This window comes from Jatropha curcas, chromosome 9 (genome assembly GCF_041381405.1).
Source record: "Jatropha curcas cultivar XTBG-Jc1 chromosome 9, XTBG_Jcur_1.0, whole genome shotgun sequence".
Classification (NCBI taxonomy): domain Eukaryota; kingdom Viridiplantae; phylum Streptophyta; class Magnoliopsida; order Malpighiales; family Euphorbiaceae; genus Jatropha; species Jatropha curcas.
The window spans coordinates 5,577,245-5,601,637 of NC_143159.1; the positions used below are offsets into that span (position 1 = coordinate 5,577,245).

The 24,393-nt window shown below is 31.1% G+C and overlaps 3 protein-coding genes across 3 annotated transcripts; 1 reads left to right on the forward strand and 2 right to left on the reverse strand.

Moving 5' to 3' along the window:
* The first annotated feature begins 6,733 nt into the window (after window positions 1-6,733).
* LOC105630589 (uncharacterized) lies at window positions 6,734-13,391 on the forward strand. The gene is made up of 13 exons (XM_037642032.2): window positions 6,734-7,161; window positions 8,822-8,895; window positions 9,238-9,321; window positions 9,450-9,530; window positions 10,378-10,458; window positions 10,777-10,869; window positions 11,425-11,604; window positions 11,725-11,792; window positions 11,904-11,955; window positions 12,082-12,135; window positions 12,216-12,308; window positions 12,440-12,506; window positions 12,965-13,391. The coding sequence occupies exons 1-13, from the start codon at window positions 7,020-7,022 to the stop codon at window positions 13,054-13,056; spliced, it is 1,161 nt and encodes a 386-aa protein (XP_037497960.1). The 5' UTR covers window positions 6,734-7,019; the 3' UTR covers window positions 13,057-13,391.
* Window positions 13,392-16,780: 3,389 nt separating this feature from the next.
* On the reverse strand, window positions 16,781-18,787 carry LOC105650459 (ethylene-responsive transcription factor RAP2-4). Its single transcript, XM_012237368.4, has one exon. The coding sequence runs from the start codon at window positions 18,221-18,223 to the stop codon at window positions 17,093-17,095; it is 1,131 nt and encodes a 376-aa protein (XP_012092758.1). The 5' UTR covers window positions 18,224-18,787; the 3' UTR covers window positions 16,781-17,092.
* A 4,173-nt stretch (window positions 18,788-22,960) lies between these two features.
* On the reverse strand, window positions 22,961-24,086 carry LOC105650458 (oxygen-evolving enhancer protein 3, chloroplastic). Its single transcript, XM_012237367.3, has 3 exons — window positions 23,666-24,086; window positions 23,269-23,564; window positions 22,961-23,161 (listed from the first exon to the last, which is right to left on the reverse strand). The coding sequence occupies exons 1-3, from the start codon at window positions 23,961-23,963 to the stop codon at window positions 23,063-23,065; spliced, it is 693 nt and encodes a 230-aa protein (XP_012092757.1). The 5' UTR covers window positions 23,964-24,086; the 3' UTR covers window positions 22,961-23,062.
* Between the last annotated feature and the right edge of the window lie 307 nt (window positions 24,087-24,393).

Sequence of the window (24,393 nt, forward strand, 5' to 3'; positions counted from 1 at the left end):
TGCAATTAATTAGAGTTAAACCTTCCAAAAGAGAGAACCTCTTTTTTCCAGTACACTAAGAAAATCTTGACCAAAAACGGAAAGCCAGTCCTGGCAACAGCAAACAAAAATGGGTTGGAACATAACAGAAAAAACTGCCACAAGAAGGAGTTTTCAATGCTTTGCTTTTGGTTGAGAACAATGAAATGGGCCCCAAATAATATAGAGGAAAAAACCAGACGCTGCAAAAAAATATAAAAAGGGGCCCAATACTTTTGTTCTTTTTTGTGATGGGACATGTCATGTTGGCTTGGCAATCATTCATTTTATGGGTCCACAAATCTTAACATTAGTGCTTAATCCACTAAAACCCACCTTCTATCCCCACTTAAAAACCCTATTAATCTCAAACTTTCTTTGCCCCCACCACCACCACCACCTCCTCCACCTCCACCACCTTCCTGCAATCTGGATATCCCCTCCCTAAACCCACCCATAGTTTTTCTTTTCAACATCTTTGTAGGGTTTTTAATATTTTGTTAAATGGCTCATTGAGAATTTGTTTATTAGAAAGTGACTAGTGTTAATTAATATGTTTTGTTTATAAGTAGTTTTACAAATCAATTTCCTATATCTTATGTTGAATTAATTTGTATATAATTTAGAAGTTAAAATTTCAAATCAATGTACCTAAATATATGATATGGGCATCATTTATTGATTAATGAATTGACACTTTCTTTCATCAACTGGTTTCTAAGGATTAAAATAATGGATTGAAAGATTCACTCAATCTTTGATGATTCTACTTTCTCTTTATACAAATTTTTTCTTCATCATAAAACAAAGTGATACCCAATAGGAGAATCCCATCTTGCTTTGATACTCTAGAGAGAATTTTTCAATATTGGATGCAAAGTAGATTATTAATTATTATATGGTTAATCTTGGTAGAATTAAGAAAATTTTAAGCTTCAATTGTTGCTGTAATTGACTAGCTTGCTCTAGTACCCTCTAACAAAAATCTCTCATGGGTTTTCTTTTTGTACTTTCATATATTTATTAAGAAAAAAAGATTAATTAGTTTAATTGTACTAGGAGTGAATGGGGACATACTTAAAAAACATAATTATTGCCAAATGTTTATGTTTTCTAATGCAGTTAGGCAAAATTAAAATCATTAATTCCACTCGTTAGTTAAGATCTCAATTGGGTTACTTTTTATATATATATATAATATAATATAATATAAAGTCTTTTTTTTAGTGCCAATACCACCAACTAGCTAATTAAGGATGGTCCAAAATGGAATTGATTGTCCGATACTACTAAAATGGCACGTAACCTCTTCTTGCAACATAATCTATAACATATGGCATGCTTTTATCATCTATAACATCAGTCTCAACGCAATACGGTAACGTAATTCTTTTTTTTTTTTTTTTGAAAAATACTTCCTTTAGAGCTGTCAAACACTCCACACCATTCGTAAAATTAACGAGTTTATATTATAAATGAATTAATCCATTTATGATATTATTTAAAACAAATGGCATAATAGAATTGTAATCTATTTAATTACTAACTTGTCATTGTAATCATATCAATTCTACCTAACTTAATACATCAATTTATGTAATTTATTAAATTGTTAAGAAAAAAACAGAGTAAGATATAATATATATTCAACGCTTCTCAAAACAACACAATATATTTTAATTTCATATTATGTTAAAATTATTATTCATGTAATATTATTCCTACATAATCCATATAATTAGATGCATTAAGTATGTTATATCCATGTAATCTATTTTTTTATATTACTTTGGGATTCATATGTTACCTACTAATAAGGAAATCATATTTATGTTGATTCTAACCATTTTTAATGTCGGGCCAATTTGGCATAGACACAACTTAATTATTAATAGCAATTAGGTATAGTATGTTTGATCTTCTCGCTTATTTGAAAAGTGAGAGGTCTCGAGTTCGAATTCTTTCGACCATAAATGTTTTCATTAATTTATCACTAATTTAATGTTGTGTTACCCTCGGTGTTATTTCAACTATCAAGTCTCTCAATAAATAAAAAAACTTAATTACCAATACGTTTCAATAGTCCCATTTACGTTTTAATGTCTCAATTTAGCTTAAATTTGGTCCTAGGTCAAGTAGGACCCCTCAGCAACTGTTTTGCACTTTTTTTTTTAAAAAAAAAAGTTGGTGTTTAAATTCGTGTTCAACTAATCCTTACTCGCCATCAGAGTTAAAGGGGCTGACTTGAAGAAATTTGCATTGCAAAAAAACGAGACTATGACTTAAATCACGATGATTAACCCCAGAAGTGCTTTTATTTTGAACCTTGCTCCTAATCTATAATTATCAAAAGAGCATATGCATGCGATTTGGATACAAGTGGATTTCTTTTATTAGAAACAAAAATATGTTTTGGTGTAGCAACGAAGTAGAAAGGAAGATGCATGGGAAAGCGTAGGAGTGAGAGCATAAAGTTCCACTTCCACAACTTGATGTGTATTAATACTAAATTAATAAAAGTTTATGGTACTAAAATAAAATTAATTAAGTTCTTGGCATTTCAAAAAAAAAAAAAAAAAGTGAGTACATTTAAGTCCGAAAATCAGAGTTTAGCCTTATTTCAATGACTTTAATGGTCATTAAATATGTATTTTTTAGTATAAAAGTCAAAAATTAAAAAAATATTTACAATCATTCTTTTCCAATTATCTTGAACAAAATAATAAATGCATTCCTCATTATTTATCAACAATTTAAACGACTCCAAATACTAATTGATCATATTAACATATTACTATGGGTATCAGACTATTTTTTACTTTTTAATAACTAATGTTAAATTTAGAATATGTTTTGCAAATAGTTTTTATAGTATGGTTCAACGCTTATTTATTACTCATTCTAATTTGAATCTGAATTTATTATCAGACCGTATGTGCATTTATTATTAGATTATATTTTGATGTGGAACAATTAACAACTATTAGAATAACTAATAGCTATTATCAAAATTAATATTTTTGAAAATTTTATGTTATAATGATGGATGACACTCAAATTATAAAACGGTGGTTTAATAAAATTCATATGTATTATTTTATAACCTATATTAGAAATTTTCTTCTTCTATTTGTCGACTATAAACAGTCAAATGGAAGAATTTAGAGTAATTGGCAAAGGTGAAAATGATGGCACATAAAACTTGAAGTAAAAAAAAAAAAAAAAAAATGAAAAGCATGCGTATGACAAAAAGCCAATTTGACAATCATTTCCGAAATGAACAGTTGGGAAATTATTCCTCTCTGAGTCCAAGTGAAGTAACGAAATGTGATTTGATTTGCGAACTTTCCCAATGAGTTGATTAGATATTTATGCACCCAGGTGCTATATATACATATTGTGTAGTGGGAAGAAAAACAAGTGATTGACATTTGGCATATACATAATTATTATTCTATTTATATATAACAAAGAATTTAGAATTAGAATCTCACGTGTATAATAAATAATAATAAAGGAACCATCTTCCTCGTTTGTAAATGATTCCAAGTGCTAATCATTTTTAAAGTGTAAGGTATGGAATATTTTTCACCAATTAAAGATACCCTAATTGGATAGACCATGAAATTTTAGGACATTAGAGTCTTGAGTGCGGAAAAAAGAAAATTTTAATACTAGTAATAAAATTTTGGAAAATTTATTATTTTATTCTTATAATTTTATTAATATATATGACTTTGCCCTATATTTTAAAAATTCATAATCTTAACCCTATATTTTGTCAATGCGTTCTATTTTATGTCAATTTTTAAAAATTTATTCTTTTGAAGTTTCTCAATTCTTCCTAGCCTAACCAGTGACCATATAGTTTTATATTACATTAAAAATCTACTTAATTATACTACATTATATTTTAACGCAGCTTATCGAAAGGTATTTAAGTGATAATGAGTGTGTATACATAATTCGTTTATAAGGAAGGACGAAAAACATTGAACAACTCTATAATTTTTTTTCCTAATAATAGTTTTGATTTTTTGGACTCCTTTAATGATAATTAATAACAAATTTAGAGAGTTAACATTATGCTTATGATAGCCCTCATTGTATTGAAGCTGATGTTGATTTAGATTTGATGATTGCTTAATAAAACTTCTTTCTTTTCTTCTAAAAAAAGAAGATAAATAAGTGATATGTTCTTATATATATATATATGATTGTGGTAAAAGTCACAGAATCCACGAAAAATGTACAAAATGATAGCTTGAATTGAAGTGAGTTGAGTCCATTCTTTTATAACAGAAAATTGGTTTGGCCCAATCTTTTAGAGGCTTCGAATAGGCCCAAACTAGGATTGTTATTAAATAATACAATATTGTTGTTTTAAATAGGATCTAACTGACATTTTAATTGTAAGTAATAGATTTTAAATTAAAATTAAAAATAAAAAATAATTTCATTAGTCAAATTAATATAACTACTGGTAGTAAAAAAAATTTATGAAGTCAATAAAATTAAAAGTAGTTTTGGATTTATAAAAAACTTTATTTGAAATTGCTAGATTTATTACACAGATAAAATTGTTCAAATTATAAAGGGATACATCTTATCTAGACCAAGTCTATGGATCATCAATAGACCAAGTCTGAAGATATCTTTAAATGTCCGAGTACTTTACTTTACACAAAAAGACAAAATGAAAATTTATCATTGATTTCCATATAACTAATTCCATAAATTAATTTCATTTAAGAATTTCACCTATTTTTGTAGAATGTAATTTAACAATTTTATAATTCTATAAAGGAAAATTGAATCCATATAATTAAAATTTATATTTATTTTTCATTCTAAATATAAAAATATGAATTTCCAGATAAATTCTATAAAATATTGTAGAATTTACTCGTTCCCTTATTCTTTATGTTGAACATAAACTTCAAATTACCTTCCTCCTAAACATTATAAAAAAGGTAAAAAAAAAAAAAAAAAAAAAAACTCTATCCCGTTCAAAACGTACCATTACAGTAAGCATGATTGATCATCAAGGGAAGTACGTTCTAAGGACTGAAATTTTGAGGCTATAGACACCAGATTGAAGTATTTGCATCTGGTTGGTTGCTGCATAGAAGCAAATATATATCGGTCACCAATTCAATTTCTTAGAGACTTAAACTGGCTCAGTAATTTATCTTTAGCTCGATATATATGACCTTCCTAGCCTGTTATTCTCGGGATAATGTAGGTTTCCTACAAAGTTAAGTCGTCTTGGTTCATTACTTCTTTTAAATAGATCCTCTGTTAGTTATTGTAATGGGATAAAGGAAATTGAGCTTTCTAGTGCGAAATCTTCTCTACCTTTAATGTATCTGTCGTCTATTGGCTCAAAGAAAAGCTATATTAGTAAATTCTATATTTGTATCCACTAAGATTGACACTGACACGTCATGGATGGACACATCTAATATTTTTTACATGTCAACAATCTTGCCATTATTGTATAACATTGCATCTTTATTTGTAATTTGAAACATGCGACATTTAATTGAAAAATTTTAATAAATATAGACATTTGATTACAAATATTTTTTTGTTAAAACATTAAAATACAAATTTTTGTAAAATTAAGACAATAAATTTATAATTAAGCCAAAAAAAAAAAAGCAAGTATAACTACATAAATTTTATTGATCTGAAATTTATATTGATGGGCTTGAAATGGGCCATTTCCTCTAGTAAAATTGGTGGATAATCTCTGTGTGTTGTAAGCAACAACGCCTTTTGGATAATCAAGATACGAATTTGAAGATCCAACTGTTTTATGAAGCTCATCGGATTTTTTTTATAAGATCAATAAATTCTATTATTTGTATTAATTGAAATTTAAGTAATAAATCTATGGATTGCCGTTCAGTTGATAATATAGGTTGAGTATATGGGAATAACTCTCGAATTCGATTTCAACTAAATACATTTGCAGGAAGGGCAAAAAGCCTTAATTGTTACTAAACCTCAGACCGGATCCTATAATAAAGTTCAAATATCGATAGTCTATACTAAAGAAAAAAAGTTAAGTAATAAAATCATAGCACTTATTTCTTAAAAAAAAGTTTATTCACAATAACTTCATAAATATAAAAAAAAAACTTCTTTTTTTACTATAAGTAGTACAAACATTTGATAATGTTATAATTCACATTAACAATTCATTATTGTCGTCAAAAGAATTTTCAGGAAATTATTTTTTATTTTCTTCAGCATCTTTCTACAATATTAGAGATAATCTATCCAATATAAATAATAATAAACTTATATATATGAATTAAATGTATGAGTTTGTAGAATTTCTGTCCAAAAACTATATAAATCTAAAAATATGAATTGCAGTTTGAAAATTATTGATTGTGAATGTAGTAATATTGTTGAATGTTATTGATTACATACTATTTTTGCATAATATGATTCGTTTGCTTTATTTCAGCGCAATTTAAAAATCATTTATAATAATCAGTAAAAAAAATAAAATGAGTGCAAATAAAAAATAGATGCAATTAACCAAAAATGTAAATATAATACATAGGTCCAAAATTAACCAAGCAAACATTATATTTATTTTTGCAGCGTAATTACCGGGGGAGGTGCGGCCATTCTCGTCCGGCGACAGAACGGAAGGAACAGGAAACGAAAAGAAAAGAAAAGAAAAGAAAAATAAAACAAAACATATAAACAAACCACAAAAATACAAAAAGAAAAGACCCATTGTTCACAGGTCAGCTGCCGCCCTAAAAAAATTGTTGAAACCCTCGTTTTAGCAAAAACCAGATCGATTTTCCCCCGATTTCAACGGGGCGTCTAAGTTTAATCAACGACGTCACAAATCAAATATCCATAATTAGAATTTTTTTCCTCTTATATATCCTTATACTAATTATAATTTTTAGTTTTTATAACAATAATTTCGATCGATTAGTCGATCGATCGATCGATCGGTTGCTTGGAAAATGGAGGGAATGATGAGCAAGCTTAGGAGTTTGGACGCCTATCCGAAAATCAACGAGGACTTCTACAGCCGTACATTCTCCGGCGGTGTTATCACTATCGCCTCTTCTATTGTCATGCTTCTCCTCTTCATCTCTGAGCTCCGTACGTTGAAACACCCTCCTAGGGTTTTATATTCTGTTGTTCTATTAATTTTTATTTGTTTGCTGTTGTTTGTGTAATTAATTGGATCTGAATAGGTCTGCTTGCATTGTTTTATTTGGTATCTTGCTCTGTTTCTTTACTTCAAGGAACTTAAGCTGGACTGGTTTATTGTTGATTTCTAAATTGAGTTAACCATTTCTCATTAGAGTAAGGATGGTGCAAAGGTGTGAGTTTGAGCTATAATTTGTGGAGCTTTATTACTTGTGGTAGCTGGGATTTTATGTTGACCTTTGAGAGATTTCTTTAACGTGGCTAGTTCACACAAGCTTTTGGATAGCGAATATTACTTATAAATGGAAATTGGGTTTAGAACTATACCAATATCATGTAGAGCTATATAATTATAAGTAGAAAAGACAGCATGTGGATTTCGTGAATTAGTTTTCAAGTCGCTCACATTTCAGAGTTAAATTAATCTTTTAACCTTTTTCGTTTGAGGGTAATTGCCACTAAGCAGTTCTTTATGGTTTTGTTTTTGCTGTCTTCAAGGTGAGTAATGGGTTTGCAAAAGAACTATAATCTAATAATCTATATTTTAGAATTTGGATGAATTTAAATTTTTACTACATTCTTTCTCATAGAAGGAGCACAATATTCGAATGATGATTCAGATAACTCAGAATTTAGCTCTTTCTAATCTAAGTGAGGACTAAGAAGCTTGGATTCAAATCTCTAAGTACTTAACATTCTCAGTACTGGTTGGTATTCCTGATACCAGGTTGTGTATTGGGATTATTCTATTTATTACAGTCTATTTTAACTAGACGCTTTTTCTGCAAATGATTGGAAGAAATTTTGAATGAAATTGGCCTTCTTTGAGTGGAGTGGATTAGTACTTAGAGCACTGAGTTTAATTTTAAATTTCTGCTTGTCCCGGGAGGAACCATCTAATTGTATAGAACAGTTAGTTTTCTCTGTTTGACATACTCTTCCACAATTACCAATTTTTTTCTGCTGGGATTTTCGTTAGAAGAAATTCTTTTGGTTCTTAAGACATTTAATATGAACTATATGTGCTTTTATTTATTATGACTAGGCTTGAAGTGTTGTAAAAGATTTTCTTCATTGCATTCTGTAACATGGATTATGACAATTTAAGTGGCCATGAAATTCTCATTTTGATATGATTACACGGACAACACAAAGATGACAAGTAGTTAGTTTAGAGCAGAAATCAAAATATGACTACCACCTACTTCCAAGTTCCAACAAGGCAGTGAAACTAGAACTTCGCTAACTATTTGTGGCTCCGCAAACTCGTGAACCTGAAAATGCTTACAAAAGTTGCTTTTGGGATCATAAATCTAACATATACGAGCCAAGGATCTCCAATTCCATTTTAAATGTGACCTATTGTTATAATATATCCTTACTGTTCCTGCCATCATATCTATTTGAACTTAGCAACTGGGAATTGATTAATGCAATATATAGTAGGTGAATTGATCCCTTTTACTTATTGCTTGCTTTGCTGGTCTAATTGTTTTCTTGATGATGGTTAGCAGTTGCAAGATTATTAATGACAAATAGAGCTTTTATTTGTTTTTGCAACAAAGGGACTGAATTTCTTCTGAATCACAAAATTTTCATCTTTTTGCAGGATTGTATCTCCATGCTGTAACTGAAACAAAGCTTGTAGTTGATACTTCAAGAGGAGAAACTTTGCGCATCAATGTAATGCCTGAATTTAATTTATAACATTTATTAATTTTGGCTTCTAAATTGTGGGAAACTTCTTTACTATTACAACCTGCAAATTTCTCATTTCATTAGACTGTGGTTTTTACGTTGAGTTTTTCACTTGATTTGCTAAATTTAGCAAGCTTAAGATAAAAAAATTTGTTAACCCTCATTAAGTTATAAAATATATCAATTCATTCAATTAGATAATTTTTATTCTTCTATTATGCATGTGATGTTGTTTTCTCAAAGATTTTTTTCATATATGCTGTATATTGTTGCTTCATGTTATCACTAAGTAATTAAATTTTCACCTTTTGATGCCTGAAAGTGCAGTTTGATGTAACTTTTCCAGCCCTACCATGTTCTATTCTCAGCCTTGATGCCATGGACATCAGTGGAGAGCAGCATCTTGATGTCGTATGTATAATAGGACATGATAATCTATATATATATATATATATATATATTAATTAGGCAGTACTCTCTAAATTCATGAACGAGCAGTTAGAAGAGCTATTTCTAATGATTTCTTATATGCCTTTCAGAAACACGATATAATCAAGAAAAGACTGGATTCTCATGGAAATGTAATAGAAGCACGGCAAGATGGTATAGGTGCTCCTAAGGTTAGTAATACAGTGTTGTAGAAAATCTCTGTCGGCAAAATATTTATTCATGATGTTTTGAATTGCGTTCCTGCATTACACCGTCATGTATTTTATTTGATACTTGTAGTGGAAAAGCATGCATTTTCCATATAAGACTTGTCTAATTGTAAATTCTTGATTTGTCACTGTAAGAGAGTGGGATTATGTCCAAAACCATGGACTTATTAATTTCCAGCACTAGGGTTAATCTTGAATTATGATTGAAAAGAGAGTTAGTGATCTATCTCACTCAAGGCTAAACTCTTCTCTGCTCAAGCCTAGGGGTATATTAATTTGTTGTGGCTAATGTTAGAAACAGAGATATAATTAAGAATGAAAATAAAAAGTTATTAGAAAGAACCAATTTGATAAGTCATTTGACAAAATGGAAGTTAAGCAGTGGCTGTGGAAGAAGTAGCTAACAGTAAATTTTCTGTCTAATATTTTGCTTATACTTCTAGTATATTGTGTTCTAAATCAAAAGAAATAGTCCATTGATCCCATTGGTAGATATTTAAACTATAGATAATTGATTGATTTCATCAGTTTATGTTTTGCCTATGAGCGTATCATCTTCAGATTTAATGTATTTTACGAGCTGCCGAGAGAAAATTTGAGATTTTTAGTTTAACAGGCCGGTTTCTTTTCGAAAGAATATCTGTTTTTGATCTTTGGCAAATATGTATAAATTCAATCCTTGTACTCATCATAGAAGTTCTCATCTATTTCTTTCTTTTGTGGCTGTAGTCACTTTTGTTTGTTTTAACATATAGACTCGAGTAACTCTTATTTTTGTCTCTCCCTCCTCTGTTTCTACTTTGTATAGATTGACAAGCCTTTGCAGAGACATGGTGGCAGGCTTGAGCATAATGAGACATATTGTGGTTCCTGTTATGGTGCTGAAGCGGTAAGTTATTTGTCTACCATTGCTATGGAAAATAACAATATGACGCCTTTACCAAACTGTTTAACTGCATGGATGCCATCCATATACCAAGCATTGTAACAAGTTTCATTCACCTCTCTGTTTGTTTGTGTGTGCATGTGCATCGAAATATTATCGATCTTTGTTGTTGCAGTTTGCATTTTATTACGGCCATGCCTGCTTTGAGGGGCCCTCTTAGGATAGTTTTAATCCACTCTCTTATTGTCAATAAAAATCACATTGTGATTATACTCTCTATTTTATTCATGGTTTTATTTACTGATTTCTTGTACGTTGCAGTCAGATGAAGATTGTTGTAATAATTGTGAGGAAGTTCGTGAAGCATATCGAAAGAAAGGTTGGGCGCTGTCAAATCCAGACCTGATTGACCAGGTCTGTCAGCTTTTTATTTTAATTTTTCTATAATAATGCAACTTTTAGACTGTATACGTGGTTAAGCAACTCTGACATTTTATTCAGGAGAACATGATTGGATCAATGGGGTAAATATTACAGTGTTTTGAGTACTATTATGGTACCTTCATTTGTCTTACATTAGAAATTGATGATGCATAGATGGAAAAATGTGTTCCAGACATCCATCAGGACCATCAGAATGTATTAGCCATGTTTACGTATGTTCAATGGACTGAGACGTTCTCTTCGTTCAAGCTCTTGATTCTCTACTTAACTTTGGTGTGTCTGTGAGGATTACTCATTTATTCCTCCACTAGTTTTTTTGACTATTGAAACGCAAGGATTAGGATATATCGATATATTGTTTGATGGTGATCAAATATTTTCAGGAAAATATTGGTTTTCATCACATTGAGTACGAATTGGCGAGAAGAATAGGATACTCCATCCTTTTGAGCCTCATCGCATATAATATAATATAGCATATTGCCATGTATTAATTGCTGTTTCTGTTTTATATTTGGTGTTCAGTGCAAAAGGGAAGGTTTTTTACAGAGGATTAAAGATGAAGAAGGTGAAGGGTGCAACATCTATGGATTCTTGGAAGTTAATAAGGTGGCCGGTAATTTTCACTTTGCACCTGGCAAAAGTTTTCAACAATCAAATGTTCATGTGCATGATCTGCTGGCGTTTCAAAAGGACAGTTTTAATGTAAGAATTTCTATGCTTTTGACCTACCAGGAAACAGTCTTCAATGAAGTGAAATCTGCAGTATACAATAATCTAGCTGTTAACTTTTACTCATGACACTCATTTGTAAATGTGATACAGATAAGTCACAAAATTAATAGGCTCACTTTCGGAGAATATTTTCCTGGTGTTGTAAATCCTCTTGATGGGTAATTCTCTTTTCCTTCCAACCTGGTGCTTGACACCTGAAATTTTTTTCTTCTTAACCTTATATAACATTTTATTATTGGAGGGCTCTAAATTTTCTTTTAAATGTTCAGCGTGCATTGGACACAAGAAACTCCAAGTGGGATGTACCAGTATTTTCTCAAGGTTAATGCCCTAGATTAATGCATCTGTTGCTACTTTTTATCACTTCCCCATCCAATTTGGTCAAGTAATTGAGGAAATTTGATAAAATCCTCGGTATATTCTCTTAATTGGATCATTACTTTGCAGGTTGTACCTACTGTATACACAGATGTCAGTGGGCACACTATCCAGTCAAATCAGGTGCGGGGCACTCTGTATGTCATTCTTTTATATATTATATTTGAATCGAATCTGACATATTGGCATTTTTCTTTTCCCAGTTTTCCGTGACCGAACATTTCAGGAGTGCAGAGGCAGGCCGTCTGCAAGCCCTTCCTGGAGTTTTCTTCTTTTATGACCTTTCTCCAATTAAGGTGGTTTCCTCACTATGCAACTGAACAAGTTCTAATTAAAGCATCTGTACTGCTGAGTCACTGTTGAAACTTTCTGCTTGATTGTAGGGATTCTTTAGTCTCATTTTTTCATATTTCTTTGCATTTCCCAGGTGACTTTCACAGAGCAGCATGTATCATTCTTGCACTTCCTAACAAATGTGTGCGCTATTGTTGGAGGTATTGAACCTTCTCCCTAAATTGTCGCATCATCATTTTTCTTAGCATGCTCAAATTTTCTCTCTGTTTTCCTTTTTGATTTGCTTTCATCAATTCCTATATGGACCATATCCACTTACCTAGCTTGATAGACACTACTAGTCTTCAAAAAGTTAGTTTCCTATTTTGGACAAATTCTTTTAGCACATGTGTGACTGACAGATAGGGTATGGTACTAATCCATTTGCCTCGGTTTTATTGTCCGACTTCTATAGCTATTTTCATTATCACTTGATCTCAAGTACAAGTAGTTGCTTATAAACTTCATGTATGAGATATTATACTTGTTTTGTATGGTTTTGGAACACCCTGTTCAAGTCAATTTCCTTTTATATAAAACTTGTGTAAACAAAACCTTGCTTATAAACCTTGTATATTGATTGGACGTGTCAGTTATGGCTAATCATTCTTGTGCTTAGGTGTTTTCACTGTTTCGGGAATACTGGATTCATTTATATATCACGGTCAAAAGGCAATCAAGAAGAAGATGGAAATTGGTAAATTTAGTTGATAAAATATCTGGTTGGCCTGGTTGTTGCCGCATCTTGTTGGCTTAGTAAATGGAATCTCAAATGGAACTTGGTTGGATGACTGCATTTTGAATTAGCCAGCTTCTTTGGATCACAGCTAACGTTTGTCATGATTCATGATGTATGTTAAATGAATTAGATTTATTTTATAGTTCATTTTATATGTGCGGTGAAATGCCTGTTAGCCGTCACTGTCTCTTTCTGGTCAAATGTAATATGGATATATCCGTGAGGGGCGGCTTTTCATTGTGGTTTTAGCTGAGAACTCGAAGAATTCTTGGTGAGAATGGAGAAACAATCAATGAGTTTTGTCTAATGGTTTTGCTTTTCATTTCCGTTGGGTGAATGGGTCCAGTTGCTTGGGCGTTTAGGCCCTGTTCAGTTCAAGATAGCCTATTTTTTAAGTACACTGTTCGGAGATTATGGTTTGAACTTATTAGCCCAATTACTCTGGCAGATTTTATACAAACGAAATTAGAGAAATAAAAAAGAATAGGTTAATTTTAAAAAAAATAAATAAACAAGGTCGGTTTTGGGCAAGTATTCTAAAATGAATTTTAATTGATTTATAGACAGTCAGTTTTGATTTAAAGTTTAAACCAATAATTTCGATTTGGTTTTAATAAATCTAGTAGTTCGAAATGAATCAGTGGCCATACCGTAAAAGATCGAGTCCAATATGGTGCATGGTTTTTGTCTCCTATACATCGGAAACCAAAAGCCCAAAACAATTCCTTAAATGGGCCCTCCAAAAATAATAAAAACTATATAAGGTGCTCATCAAGCATGGAAATACCCTAACTGTTGAGGTCTAGTCCAATATTAAGTCATTATTTATTAACCCATGTATTCTACTCTGTTATGTCGGGTTCAACCATCAAGTTTCATCTTTTAATTCACCGATTTTTTTTTTTTTTTTTAAATGTTAAAATTAGACAGGTTGTTGAATCAGTTGGCTAATTAGTTCATTGGACGAATATATTAAATTCGTTCGGTTCCATAGAAAAAACGAGTCAACTCAAGTGAGCTATTTTGTTGACTTTGTAATTTAACCAATCTAACTAAATTGGTGCCTTAGCTTAACAAAAATATGAGGTCACTTCTGGGTTAAAGCCTTTAAGTTGAGCGAGCGGGACCGTAAAAGAAAGCAAAGCGATTATAATAATAATAATAATAATAATAAAGGATTCTTTGGTAAAATCCAGTTTTCTGCCTTTAGCAAAAAAGCATTCCATTTACACATCTTTTTGACATCTTATCAAAGTTGTTTAGGAAGAATTGCATTTTAGGAATAAAGAATTGAATAAATACCCAAAAAGAAAAAAAGAGAAGACAGAATGTAGATTTACTAAGCTTTGATAATATTGGATTCTTTAATGACCTTTTTAGGATCTCTCCTCTTTTCTTACATTGGTGTGAACACCTTTTTTTTTTTTTTAAATTTCCCTTTGCATTAAACGTGAAGAAAGAATAAGAATAAACAGAGTCTACTGTCTGCTCATCTCTCAAAATCGTCATTTGGTTCTATTTTTTGTTCTATTTGCTTATAAAAGTGGGAGACAAGATAAAAAAAAAGTGACACGAAATTGTTAATTCAAGCCCCCAAGATAAAATTCAGTCATCCTTTTAGATTGTGTTCAGCTTGAGAATAATATCAGATGTTAAACAATCTAATTTAACATATGATGCATAATCGAGATGGCCAAGACTGATGCTCTGAGATCTTTTGTTCTCGATTCTAAATTCTTTCATTATTTAATTTGTATTTGGTGTCGGCGCTTATACATTTTTCTTAATTATAATTGTGTAAGTATATTTTTATTCATAACATCATCATGTGACTGTAATCTCGAATGTGATTCATTGCATTTGGATATATCTAAACGAGACATTGGTTAGGGTTTTATTTTTGATGTTGGGAAAGGTTAAAAAGGAACAAGACAACATTAAAATCCTTGTCCGAAGAACAAACCTCGACAACTTTCTGGTTATAAAACTGCGGGAAGTCATGTGACTACAATGTCTTTTTTGCCATTACAATAAAAAGATTGTCAAAAAGTTGTTTGGCTTCGAGGATATGTTATCCTGGTCATTGCTTGATTCAGGCGTGCTTTAACAACAGAACTACTAATCAATTGCAATTAAGAAACATAAGCAGTGTTTGGAAATTTGCAATTGCTTCTTTTAGAAAGCCTTAATCCAATGCAACTTCTTTTTGAAAATTAATGACTAAATACACTGAATAATAGTAACTTTAAAACAGTAATTAACATAATTACATTTACAATTTATAGAATAGATTAGTTTCTCATCATTATTTTGATTGATTTAGTTAAATTTAGTCCTAAAACAAACAAAAATCCTTATCAGCTCCTTATCCTCCCATTATGATAGATTGGTCATTGATGATTTAAATTAAATTAGTGGTTGTGTTGTCCTTGTTATGACCCATAAAGCACACACTTTTTGAATTTTTAGCATGTGCTTCATTTGTAATGGAGTTCTGTTGTTAAAAAAGTGTTCTTTTGCACCTATTTTTATTTAATAAAACCTGAAAAGAAAATACTAACATGTATCGTGGAAGACAAGTGTTTTTCTTATTATTTCATTTATTCCGAAATATGAATTGTCTAAAGTTTTTATATGAAAATTGAGAAATCAATTAATTTTCTTGAATTACAATAAAAATTATGAGTTATTTCAAAATCAAGAGTAATCTGTGAAGATAGTTATTATATTTAATGTAATGGAAGTTAATATTGGAAAAACATCACTCGTCGCTCCTTGAAATACTCATGGAAGGAGCTGATATTTACTGAGAGAGTCGTACTTTACCTCTTAGCAAGCTTTAGTTCTAGTTTAATAAGCCGGAAGGAGTACCAAAAAAGAAAAAAAATATATATTTAAAATGATTTATATTTATATTTTGAGATAAAATAATCAATAAAAATAACTTATATTTGGGACATCGGAAGCAATATGTAGACTTGGCAAAAAATATATATTTAAAATGATTTATATTTATATTTTGAGATAAAATAATTAATAAAAATAACTTATATTTGGGACATAGGAAGCAATATGTAGACTTGGCAAGATAGATGAACTCAATGCAAAACTGAAATATTTGAGATCCCTACCAGGCAACGCAGAATTTGGGCAATGGGTGTAATCAATTCTAGTTTCCCATAATTGAATCATATGATTCAACCATCAATTTTTTGGCTCTTAATAGCTAAAAATGGCTAGCAACAAGTCTTGAGATCAGATTTTATAAATTAAAAAAAAAAAAAGATTTGGATGATCTTCATGAGAGGCTGAAAGATAATATCCATACATGGTCGAGAACTATGAATTTGGATCTCTTAGAATTGATCCTTTCAATGCCTTATCAGAGAAATACCCATCCCATAGGAACCAGCCAAAAAATCAATTCCACATGCACATGCCATTGTCTGTCCACCTCAAATTGGACTAACCGTTCTTCCGGCTGTTAATTACATAAGAGGCAATGTTTGGATAGAAATTTTTTAACCAATGAAACGAAATAATCTGATTTAGGTTTATAGAATCTCTTTGAATAGCATTCTAAAGTAAAATCAAACAAAATTATTTAAATTGGCAGAGCATCTTTCTGTTCTTGCACAAAAGGCTCAATGATTCAAGTTGACGAAAGATCTTCACTGAATTGAACAAATTCAAAAATAAAAAATATGAAAAGAAATAGTAATTACTAACAATAATAGAATACAATTACATGACTAATTGACTACTATGGACACCAATAACAACTGGTACAAATTAACCATGGTTAGGCAAGAACAAAAAAACCAGCTAACCATGGTCCTAGATTTACATCATATCAACATTATTTACCTAATAGTACAACACTTGAAAAGACCACTACAACCTTTGGCTCTGCAACTGCCAAAAACTCCATTGCAGCAACCACACGCCTAAGAACTAAACATAACTGCAAAATAAAGATAAAAGATAAATAACATAACATAACCAAATCTAAGAAGATAAAAGAGAAGCCCAATCAATTTCATAAGATGGGTACTTCTCCAAATTAAAATTTCCAGAATCAACATCCAATGGTGCCTCTTCTAGATCCGGAAACGTAAGATCCGACAACGGTGAAGATCCGCCAGAGGCTTCACTTTCTGTCAACACTGACGATGGTGTCTCGACCTTGCAACACTTGTCCGGAACAACCTGTTGCGGTGCCTTAGCTTCCTTAACCTTCTCCGCCGTCGCTGGAGTAGTCCCCACCGAAGTCTTCTTTTTCGCTGACGAGTTTGATTGCTTCTCTGCTTTTCCTCCTTGTTTCTGCGATTCTGCTAAGCTTTGACAAATAGCTTGCAGTTTCGCATCGACCGAGGAATGGAGAGGCTTATACTCGCCGAAGCTGCCTTCAATGTGGGACCCTTGGTGGCGGAGGTTAGGGAAGTTAAGTCTCGCGAAGTCGCCACGGAGTTTGTACGCCGCTTTGTCATAAGCTAAAGCGGCTTCTTCTGCTGTGTCAAAAGTACCAAGCCAGAGTCGTGTACGGTTCTTGGGTAGTCGGATCTCGGCAACCCATTTGCCCCAATGTCGCTGCCTTACTCCTCTGTAGAGCTTAGTGGGTTTTGGTGGTGAACCCACCTGCTTCATGGGCACGGGTTTCGGACCTAAAAAGTTAAGGCCATGTTGGTTTTGGGTGTGGAAATTCTGGAAATTGAATCCATTTTGATTCTGGTAATGGATTTGGGTCTGGATCTGGTGGATCTGGGTTGGAGTAAGATGATTAAGCCCGATTGAACTAGTAGGTTGCTGAAGACGGTTGGGGTCATGGATCGAGAACCCATTTGAAAATGGAAGGGCAGTCGATGTGGAGCAACCATCTGAGTACAAAAAGGATAGGTTCTGTTGAGGAAAAGAAACTAAAGGAGAGGAAGAAGGAGAAGGAGAGAAAGAAAGATAATTATAAGATGTAGAAGGAAGAGGAGGCAAAGAAGAAGAAGAAATAGAAGGTGTTGCAGAGGGAGAAGGTATAGTTGAAGAAGTAGCACTTTTCATAAAAGGTTCAAGTGCTTCCATTAGCTCACCTCCAAAGAGGTCAGACTGAACATGTCTACTACTGTAGAAATCCATTGTAGTTGCCATGTTTTCCTCTGAAGCTATAAATTTTCAACTAAAAATTCAAAATTAAACAAAATAAAGTAAAAATAAAAAGAACCTGTTGCTCGACCAAATTTATAATAACAGGTTTTTGCTAAAACAAAGATCAAAGAGGATTAGAAATACACACCCTTTTTGATTCAAAAACCTAAAAAACAACTTCAAGGGACCAAAAAACAACCCTTCAAGCTGATTCAACTAAGAACCAAAAAAAAAAAAATCAAAAAAGAAAAATATTTAGAAACCTGGATCTCGTTTCTGAAAACACCTGGCTTTCTAGAAATCCTTCTTTAAGTTTGCTTTCTACTCTTTCTTTTTGTTAAATCTCAAAAACAAACCCAAAAAATCAGAACTCGAAAGACAGATGATTAACAGAAAGGGATTCAGAGAAGCGGGGAGTAACAGAAGGGGGAGATTAACAAATTCAAATTATAAAACAATCAGAAAATAAGCAGTCACCAAAATCTCTCTCTCTCTCTCTCTCTCACTTTTTTTCTCTCAGTTTTTGTGTGGAGGTGAAGAACTCACAGTCTCTCTTTGTTTTCTCACATCAGCTCTCTTCCCGTTATATAAAGACAGTGGAGGGCCTTAATTATCTCAATTTAGCACTGGCGTTAATTACAATTTTCTGTTTAATTAATTATTTTTAATGACTCTCTCCTCCTCCTGCTCAGCTAGTTCTATTCATGACGTGTTACTTATTCAATCCATGGAAATTAACCGATAGGTAGCTGACACGTGCACTCGAGTCGTGCTCATCTATTGACACGTAACCTACACTTACCGTCAACTGGCATTGGGTTGCAGTTGGCATTGCTTAATTTTATCTCTTAATCTTGTTGACCTGGTTGTATGCTTTCACATTTTCTTTTTGGAGGTTACTGCCAAATATCCTTGTCATATAACTATTTCTCCATTTTTTTTATACGGTGCTTATAATTAATAAAACATTATTAATTAAAACAAAATTTTTAAAAACAATTAATTTAATATCTTTTTCAGTTTTAAAATTTTAAAATATTATGCATATATTGCAAAATACTAATTTTATATTTTAATATAATAAACTTTCATTTAGTTCTATATAATTGCATATCATATATATACATTTTATTCTAATCTTTTGATTTGATTGCGAAGCTCGATGAGTTAAATTAACATTGGACTTAGGCTACACAACAAGGGATAACATTTAGGATATAGAAGATGTAATGTTTTGAAATTTGACTCTAGAGACTGTCAGTTTGACTTTTCAATTTAAATTATTGTCCGTTTGAGTTTATTTTTACTTTTATACCCTTTTTTATTTTGTTAGGCGTTAATTTGTTAGTAAATCAGTGTTTTAATTGCTTTGTGTTTCCTTTTCTATTAATTTTCTATTTTAATTATCAGAGTTTTAATTGTTTAGTGTTTTCTTTTGTAGTAATTTCCTAGTTTAATGCTTGTTTCCTTTTTTTCTCAATTTATGCTTTTCTATTTTCCGTTTCTTCGTTCTCAGCCGACTCTCATCTTCTATTTTTCGTTTCTCTTCTTTGATTTTATTTTTGTGTAAACGTATCAGCGACTTAATTTTTGTCAAAAAAACTGACACCACCATAGATATTGTTTATGCTATATAGGGACAAGATAAGATTTTCAATTATGTTTGGATTGATACTAATACAATATATATATATACCGTATTTAATTGTTTGATCTAATGTATTAACTTGTGTGTGTGTGTATATATATATAATTGATTTTACAGTATTTACTGATACAGTATATATATATCGTATTTACTTAGTTTAATCAAATGTGTTAATTGTTGTATTTATAACTATATTGTATTTAATTAATTTTACGGTGTTTACTGATACAGTATTTGTATAAAATATTGTATTTATTAATGCAATATATACACCATGTACATCCTATTTACCGTTATTATTGTTATCGTCGCCGGTCGTTATCTTTGTTATTAAATCACATAAGTTGTATAGGGATTTACTACAGATTTGTGTTTCATTTTTTTTTTTAGGGTTTCACTACAGATTTGTGTTTCATTTTTTTTAGGGTTACTCACACATTTTATTTTAACCGTTTAGCGTCGTGTTTTTTGAGGTTATTTTGGGTATTTTTGTTTTATTTTTTACCAAATCTATTAGTTTGTTAATATTTGATATTTTATGACATTTAGTTAAAAGTGAAACCTTGAATATGACATTTGCCTAAAAGCCAAAACATTTATTTAACTCAAACTCAAACATAAATCTCTTAATATTTACAAGAGTCTGAAGACTAACTAGAACATATAAATGAGAAAATATTAACTAGAATAACTTTAAATATTTTAAGTTAATGAAAAAAAAATAGTACACACGTTTTAACGAAAGTTTTATATATTTAAATGGGTATAAGATGTAAAGATTACTAAATTAACTTTATATTCAGTAATTCTTTAAAAAAAAAAAAACTTTATACTTAGTATTCGAAGCTCGTTGGTCCGACTAATCTGAATTTAGATCGGAAAAGTTCACAAATGAGGCAAAACACTCTCTAAATATTTAAAAAGACTTCATACTCAATGTTCAAACTCGAGACTTTTATTTAAAGAAGAAAGAATCTTTACCATCTCATCTCACAGTTGAGATTTACTAAATTAATTTTTAAAACTGAAGAACTAAATAATATTATTATACTTTTTCTTATTTCCAAAGGTTTCCCCCTATCCCTTTTTATATTTGCACGCTCAAGCTACTTTGCTTAAAATAACGATGGAGATAATTTAAATATAAGAAGATGGAAATTTTAATTTAAGTGAGAATACAGTTGAGAAAACGGTTGTGACGTTATTAAATTGGTTGCCATTGGCAGCTTCCTTCACGTTTCATTTATGATTACATAATGATTTTGACTAATTTTAAGAGTTTTTTATTTTTAAATTGATGATAGAAAATGATAGCCCAAACCATTATTGTGTAACTGTATCATGGGCGTGCAATTATGGTCCATTGAGGTTTTAATAATTTTTACATTTAAAATTCTTTAAAAATAGAAAAATATATCTATATGGATATGATTAAGTTGTGTGATTTTTTTTTTCGATGTCAAATAAAAAAAAGTAATTTTCACTTCTTATTTGTCGAAATATATAATTCATAAAATATAAAATATAAACGGTAATAAAAAAAATAGAAGCCCCAGTTAACGACCACGAGTAGCAATTTTTTTGAAATTTTAATAAAAATCCAGTAATTTTTGAGTTGATTTTAAAAATATTAATTGTGGGTTACTCAACAGAAACAACACACTTAAAAATGATTGGAGCATTAATAAGCTTAATCTGACGATGAGTTCTCTGAAAATGATGTTGTTTTGAATTTCCTGAGCCGAATTAGGAACCACTTTGCATATGGCTTTAGCCAAAAGATGAGTAGTGTCAGCAATTTTTTTTCTTGCTTGGATTTAATTTTATACTGTAACCATCTTTTTATTTCAAGAAGAAATACACAATAATGTATTGTTTTATCAGATTTTTTTACATAATATTACCGAGTTAAATATTTTTATGTATAAAAAACGTACTGGTTTGAGTGTAGATGCTTGATTCTTTTAAGATTTCCTTATAAATAATAAAAAATAGGAAAAAAAATTACTGCTGATAAAAAAGTAGAAGCCCATATTATAAAAATAAAATTGATATATAAAAATTGTAATATCCTGGACACCGAGAGGTAGTATGTCTGAATCTAGTAACTTAATTTCATTAGTGTCTGAGACAATTATAATTATTTGTGTGGTCCTAAATAGCATATTTTTGTTTTTGTTCAAAATAATATTATATAAAGAGGTACGCATTAGCCATTTTTGAAATATTATTTTGAAATCTGAAAGTGGCGTATGGAGACGGAATCCTCGTAAATCATATGCTTCTAATTATATTATTTTCCTTTTATAATATTTGTCGCATTTAAGAAAATAATTTGTTTCAAAGTACTTGTCATATCTAATTTTTTATACATGTCTAATAGTTATTATTTCAATTTAATGGTTTTTTTAAATAATTAGTATTAAATTGAGAGTAATATAGTCAATTTATTCAATAATTTATTGCAATTTAAGACAAATTTAATGATTTTCTTAAGAGACATAAAATTCTAAATGTAATAAATGTTATGGAATAGAGATAATAGTAATTATCTTGTGAATATTTCATGAACAGCAATTTACCAAATCCAATCCAAAAAAAAAAATGAATAACCCAAATCAAATGTATTAAGGTGATCATCAAGAGTAGTTTTGATTAATTTGATTGATTAATTAATAAATGCTATAATTAATAATAATTTTTTTTTAAAAAATAAGTAATAATTAATTTTTCTTTACCCCCAAGGAATCAGAAAATTCTAGCATAAAAGATGAAAAATAGATAAAAAAAACATATCCATTTTTCTATTTGTCTGGTAACAAAAAAATAATGTCCATCCAATGTGGTCACTGAATTGATGACAAACTTTAATGTGATTAGTTATCTAAGTGAAAGAACCGGTCAAATCATACTTAATTAGTTAATTGATACTTTTTTAATGGATATTTTATTTTTATTGAATTGCAGTTTTAAATTTTTAACTTGTGTCTGTTCTGAGTTATATTGAGGATCATTCACTATATATAATTTTTCTAGTATTTGACATTAGCACAATGCAAGGGAAAAAAAAAAAAAAGAAAAGAAAAAAAAAATATAGGAGAGTTATTTTTCTCATCCACTTTACTCCTTCCAACCAAACAGCATCCAAAACAAGTGATTAACAAAGCTTACATCACAGTACATACAGAAATCTCTTAACCAATCTTAGCAATAACATCATTCAGAGTAGATACAGTCTCGGCATAATATTTCTCTGCTTCTGAGCTGTTCTTAATTTTGGCTGCATGGTCCAGCTGAAAAAAAAAATAATAATAAAAATTTCCATCATCTGGGCAACATTCTTTGCATAATCAAACTAAAAAATGAACCCAAAAACAAACACGCATTTTATAACTTTTACCTCACTAATATTTGCAAAGAGCTTTCCAGAGAGTTCTTGGAGGGATTTTTTCTCCTCTTTAGGTTTCCCAGCGATAACGGTCTTCAGGTCATAACGAAGATACTCCGCCCTGAGGCGAAGATCATTTATGACATAAGGCCAAGCCTTCTTGTCTATGTATTGCTTCACTCCCACGATTTCCTTAGCTGATTCCTTGGCCCTTGCAGCTGCCTCAGCTGGTGTTCGTGGTTGCAGGAAAAACCTATCCTTCAATGGCAAATCCAGATCTCTTGCCTCATCGGAGTTTAGGGTTCCAGCTGCAATTTTACAAATTTTTGGGATTATCGTTGCTATTTGCAAATGTCACGTACCAAGTAAAGAAACTAATTATGCGAGTGGAAGAGAATGATGAACTTACGCAGTCCACCGGAGGGAGGGGGAGGTGGGCCAACCTTGATGGGGATAGCATCAGCAAGCACAGCTTGAACAAAAGACCCAGAAGCCAAACCAGCAGCAACAAGACCCAGCGCAGCTCGGCGGCTAGTTTCAGGTTCTGCTTGCTGCTGGGAAACAACAGTGAAATTTGGCTTGACCATAACTGTCCGTATGTTTCTAGCAACGTTCAACCGAGTTGAGCCACTGAGTTGGAGGCTGCCTTCAAGGACAGCTTGAGAATTGCCACGTAGGCCAGCCATTGAAGCCATTGCTTGTGCCATTTCCTTCCCCAAGTTTTTGATTCTCAGGTAATGGAATAAGGTAGATTTATGGAATTATATTTTTTGTAATTGCCAGACTGGATCGGATAGTTTGTTTTCACAAGTTCGCTTAGCGTTTTTGTGATGTAGATTGGTTCTGGGCAAACACCTTATCTGCCATTACTTGGATAAAATGGATATGCTATTTCACCAATCATTCTTTAACATTTGTTATTCTATTTGACACGTAGGATTAGCCATTTTCATGGTATTGTAGAGTCATGACACGTGGCTCCAGGTAGACTTATCACAATCGAAGGGTGCAGTTCAATTGGCAATTTTTCCTACTTGCACCTCTTTCTATAAAAAACCTTCTCTCTGTCTCTCTTCTAGACTGAGAGGAAAAGCTCATCAAAAGAAGAGGAAGAAGAAAAAGAAGGAAATGGGAACT

Excerpts from the sequence above, each read along its gene's own strand:
- LOC105630589 (XM_037642032.2), top strand. The coding sequence starts at position 7,020 with ATGGAGGGAATGATGAGCAAGCTTAGGAGTTTGGACGCCTATCCGAAA. Across the intron at positions 7,162-8,821 it reads CCTCTTCATCTCTGAGCTCC|GATTGTATCTCCATGCTGTA; the intron begins GTACGTTGAAAC and ends ATCTTTTTGCAG. Across the intron at positions 10,459-10,776 it reads CCTGTTATGGTGCTGAAGCG|TCAGATGAAGATTGTTGTAA; the intron begins GTAAGTTATTTG and ends TGTACGTTGCAG.
- LOC105650459 (XM_012237368.4), bottom strand. The coding sequence starts at position 18,223 with ATGGCAACTACAATGGATTTCTACAGTAGTAGACATGTTCAGTCTGAC.
- LOC105650458 (XM_012237367.3), bottom strand. The coding sequence starts at position 23,963 with ATGGCACAAGCAATGGCTTCAATGGCTGGCCTACGTGGCAATTCTCAA. Across the intron at positions 23,565-23,665 it reads CCCTCCCTCCGGTGGACTGC|CTGGAACCCTAAACTCCGAT; the intron begins GTAAGTTCATCA and ends GTAAAATTGCAG. Across the intron at positions 23,162-23,268 it reads TCTTTGCAAATATTAGTGAG|CTGGACCATGCAGCCAAAAT; the intron begins GTAAAAGTTATA and ends TTTTTTTTTCAG.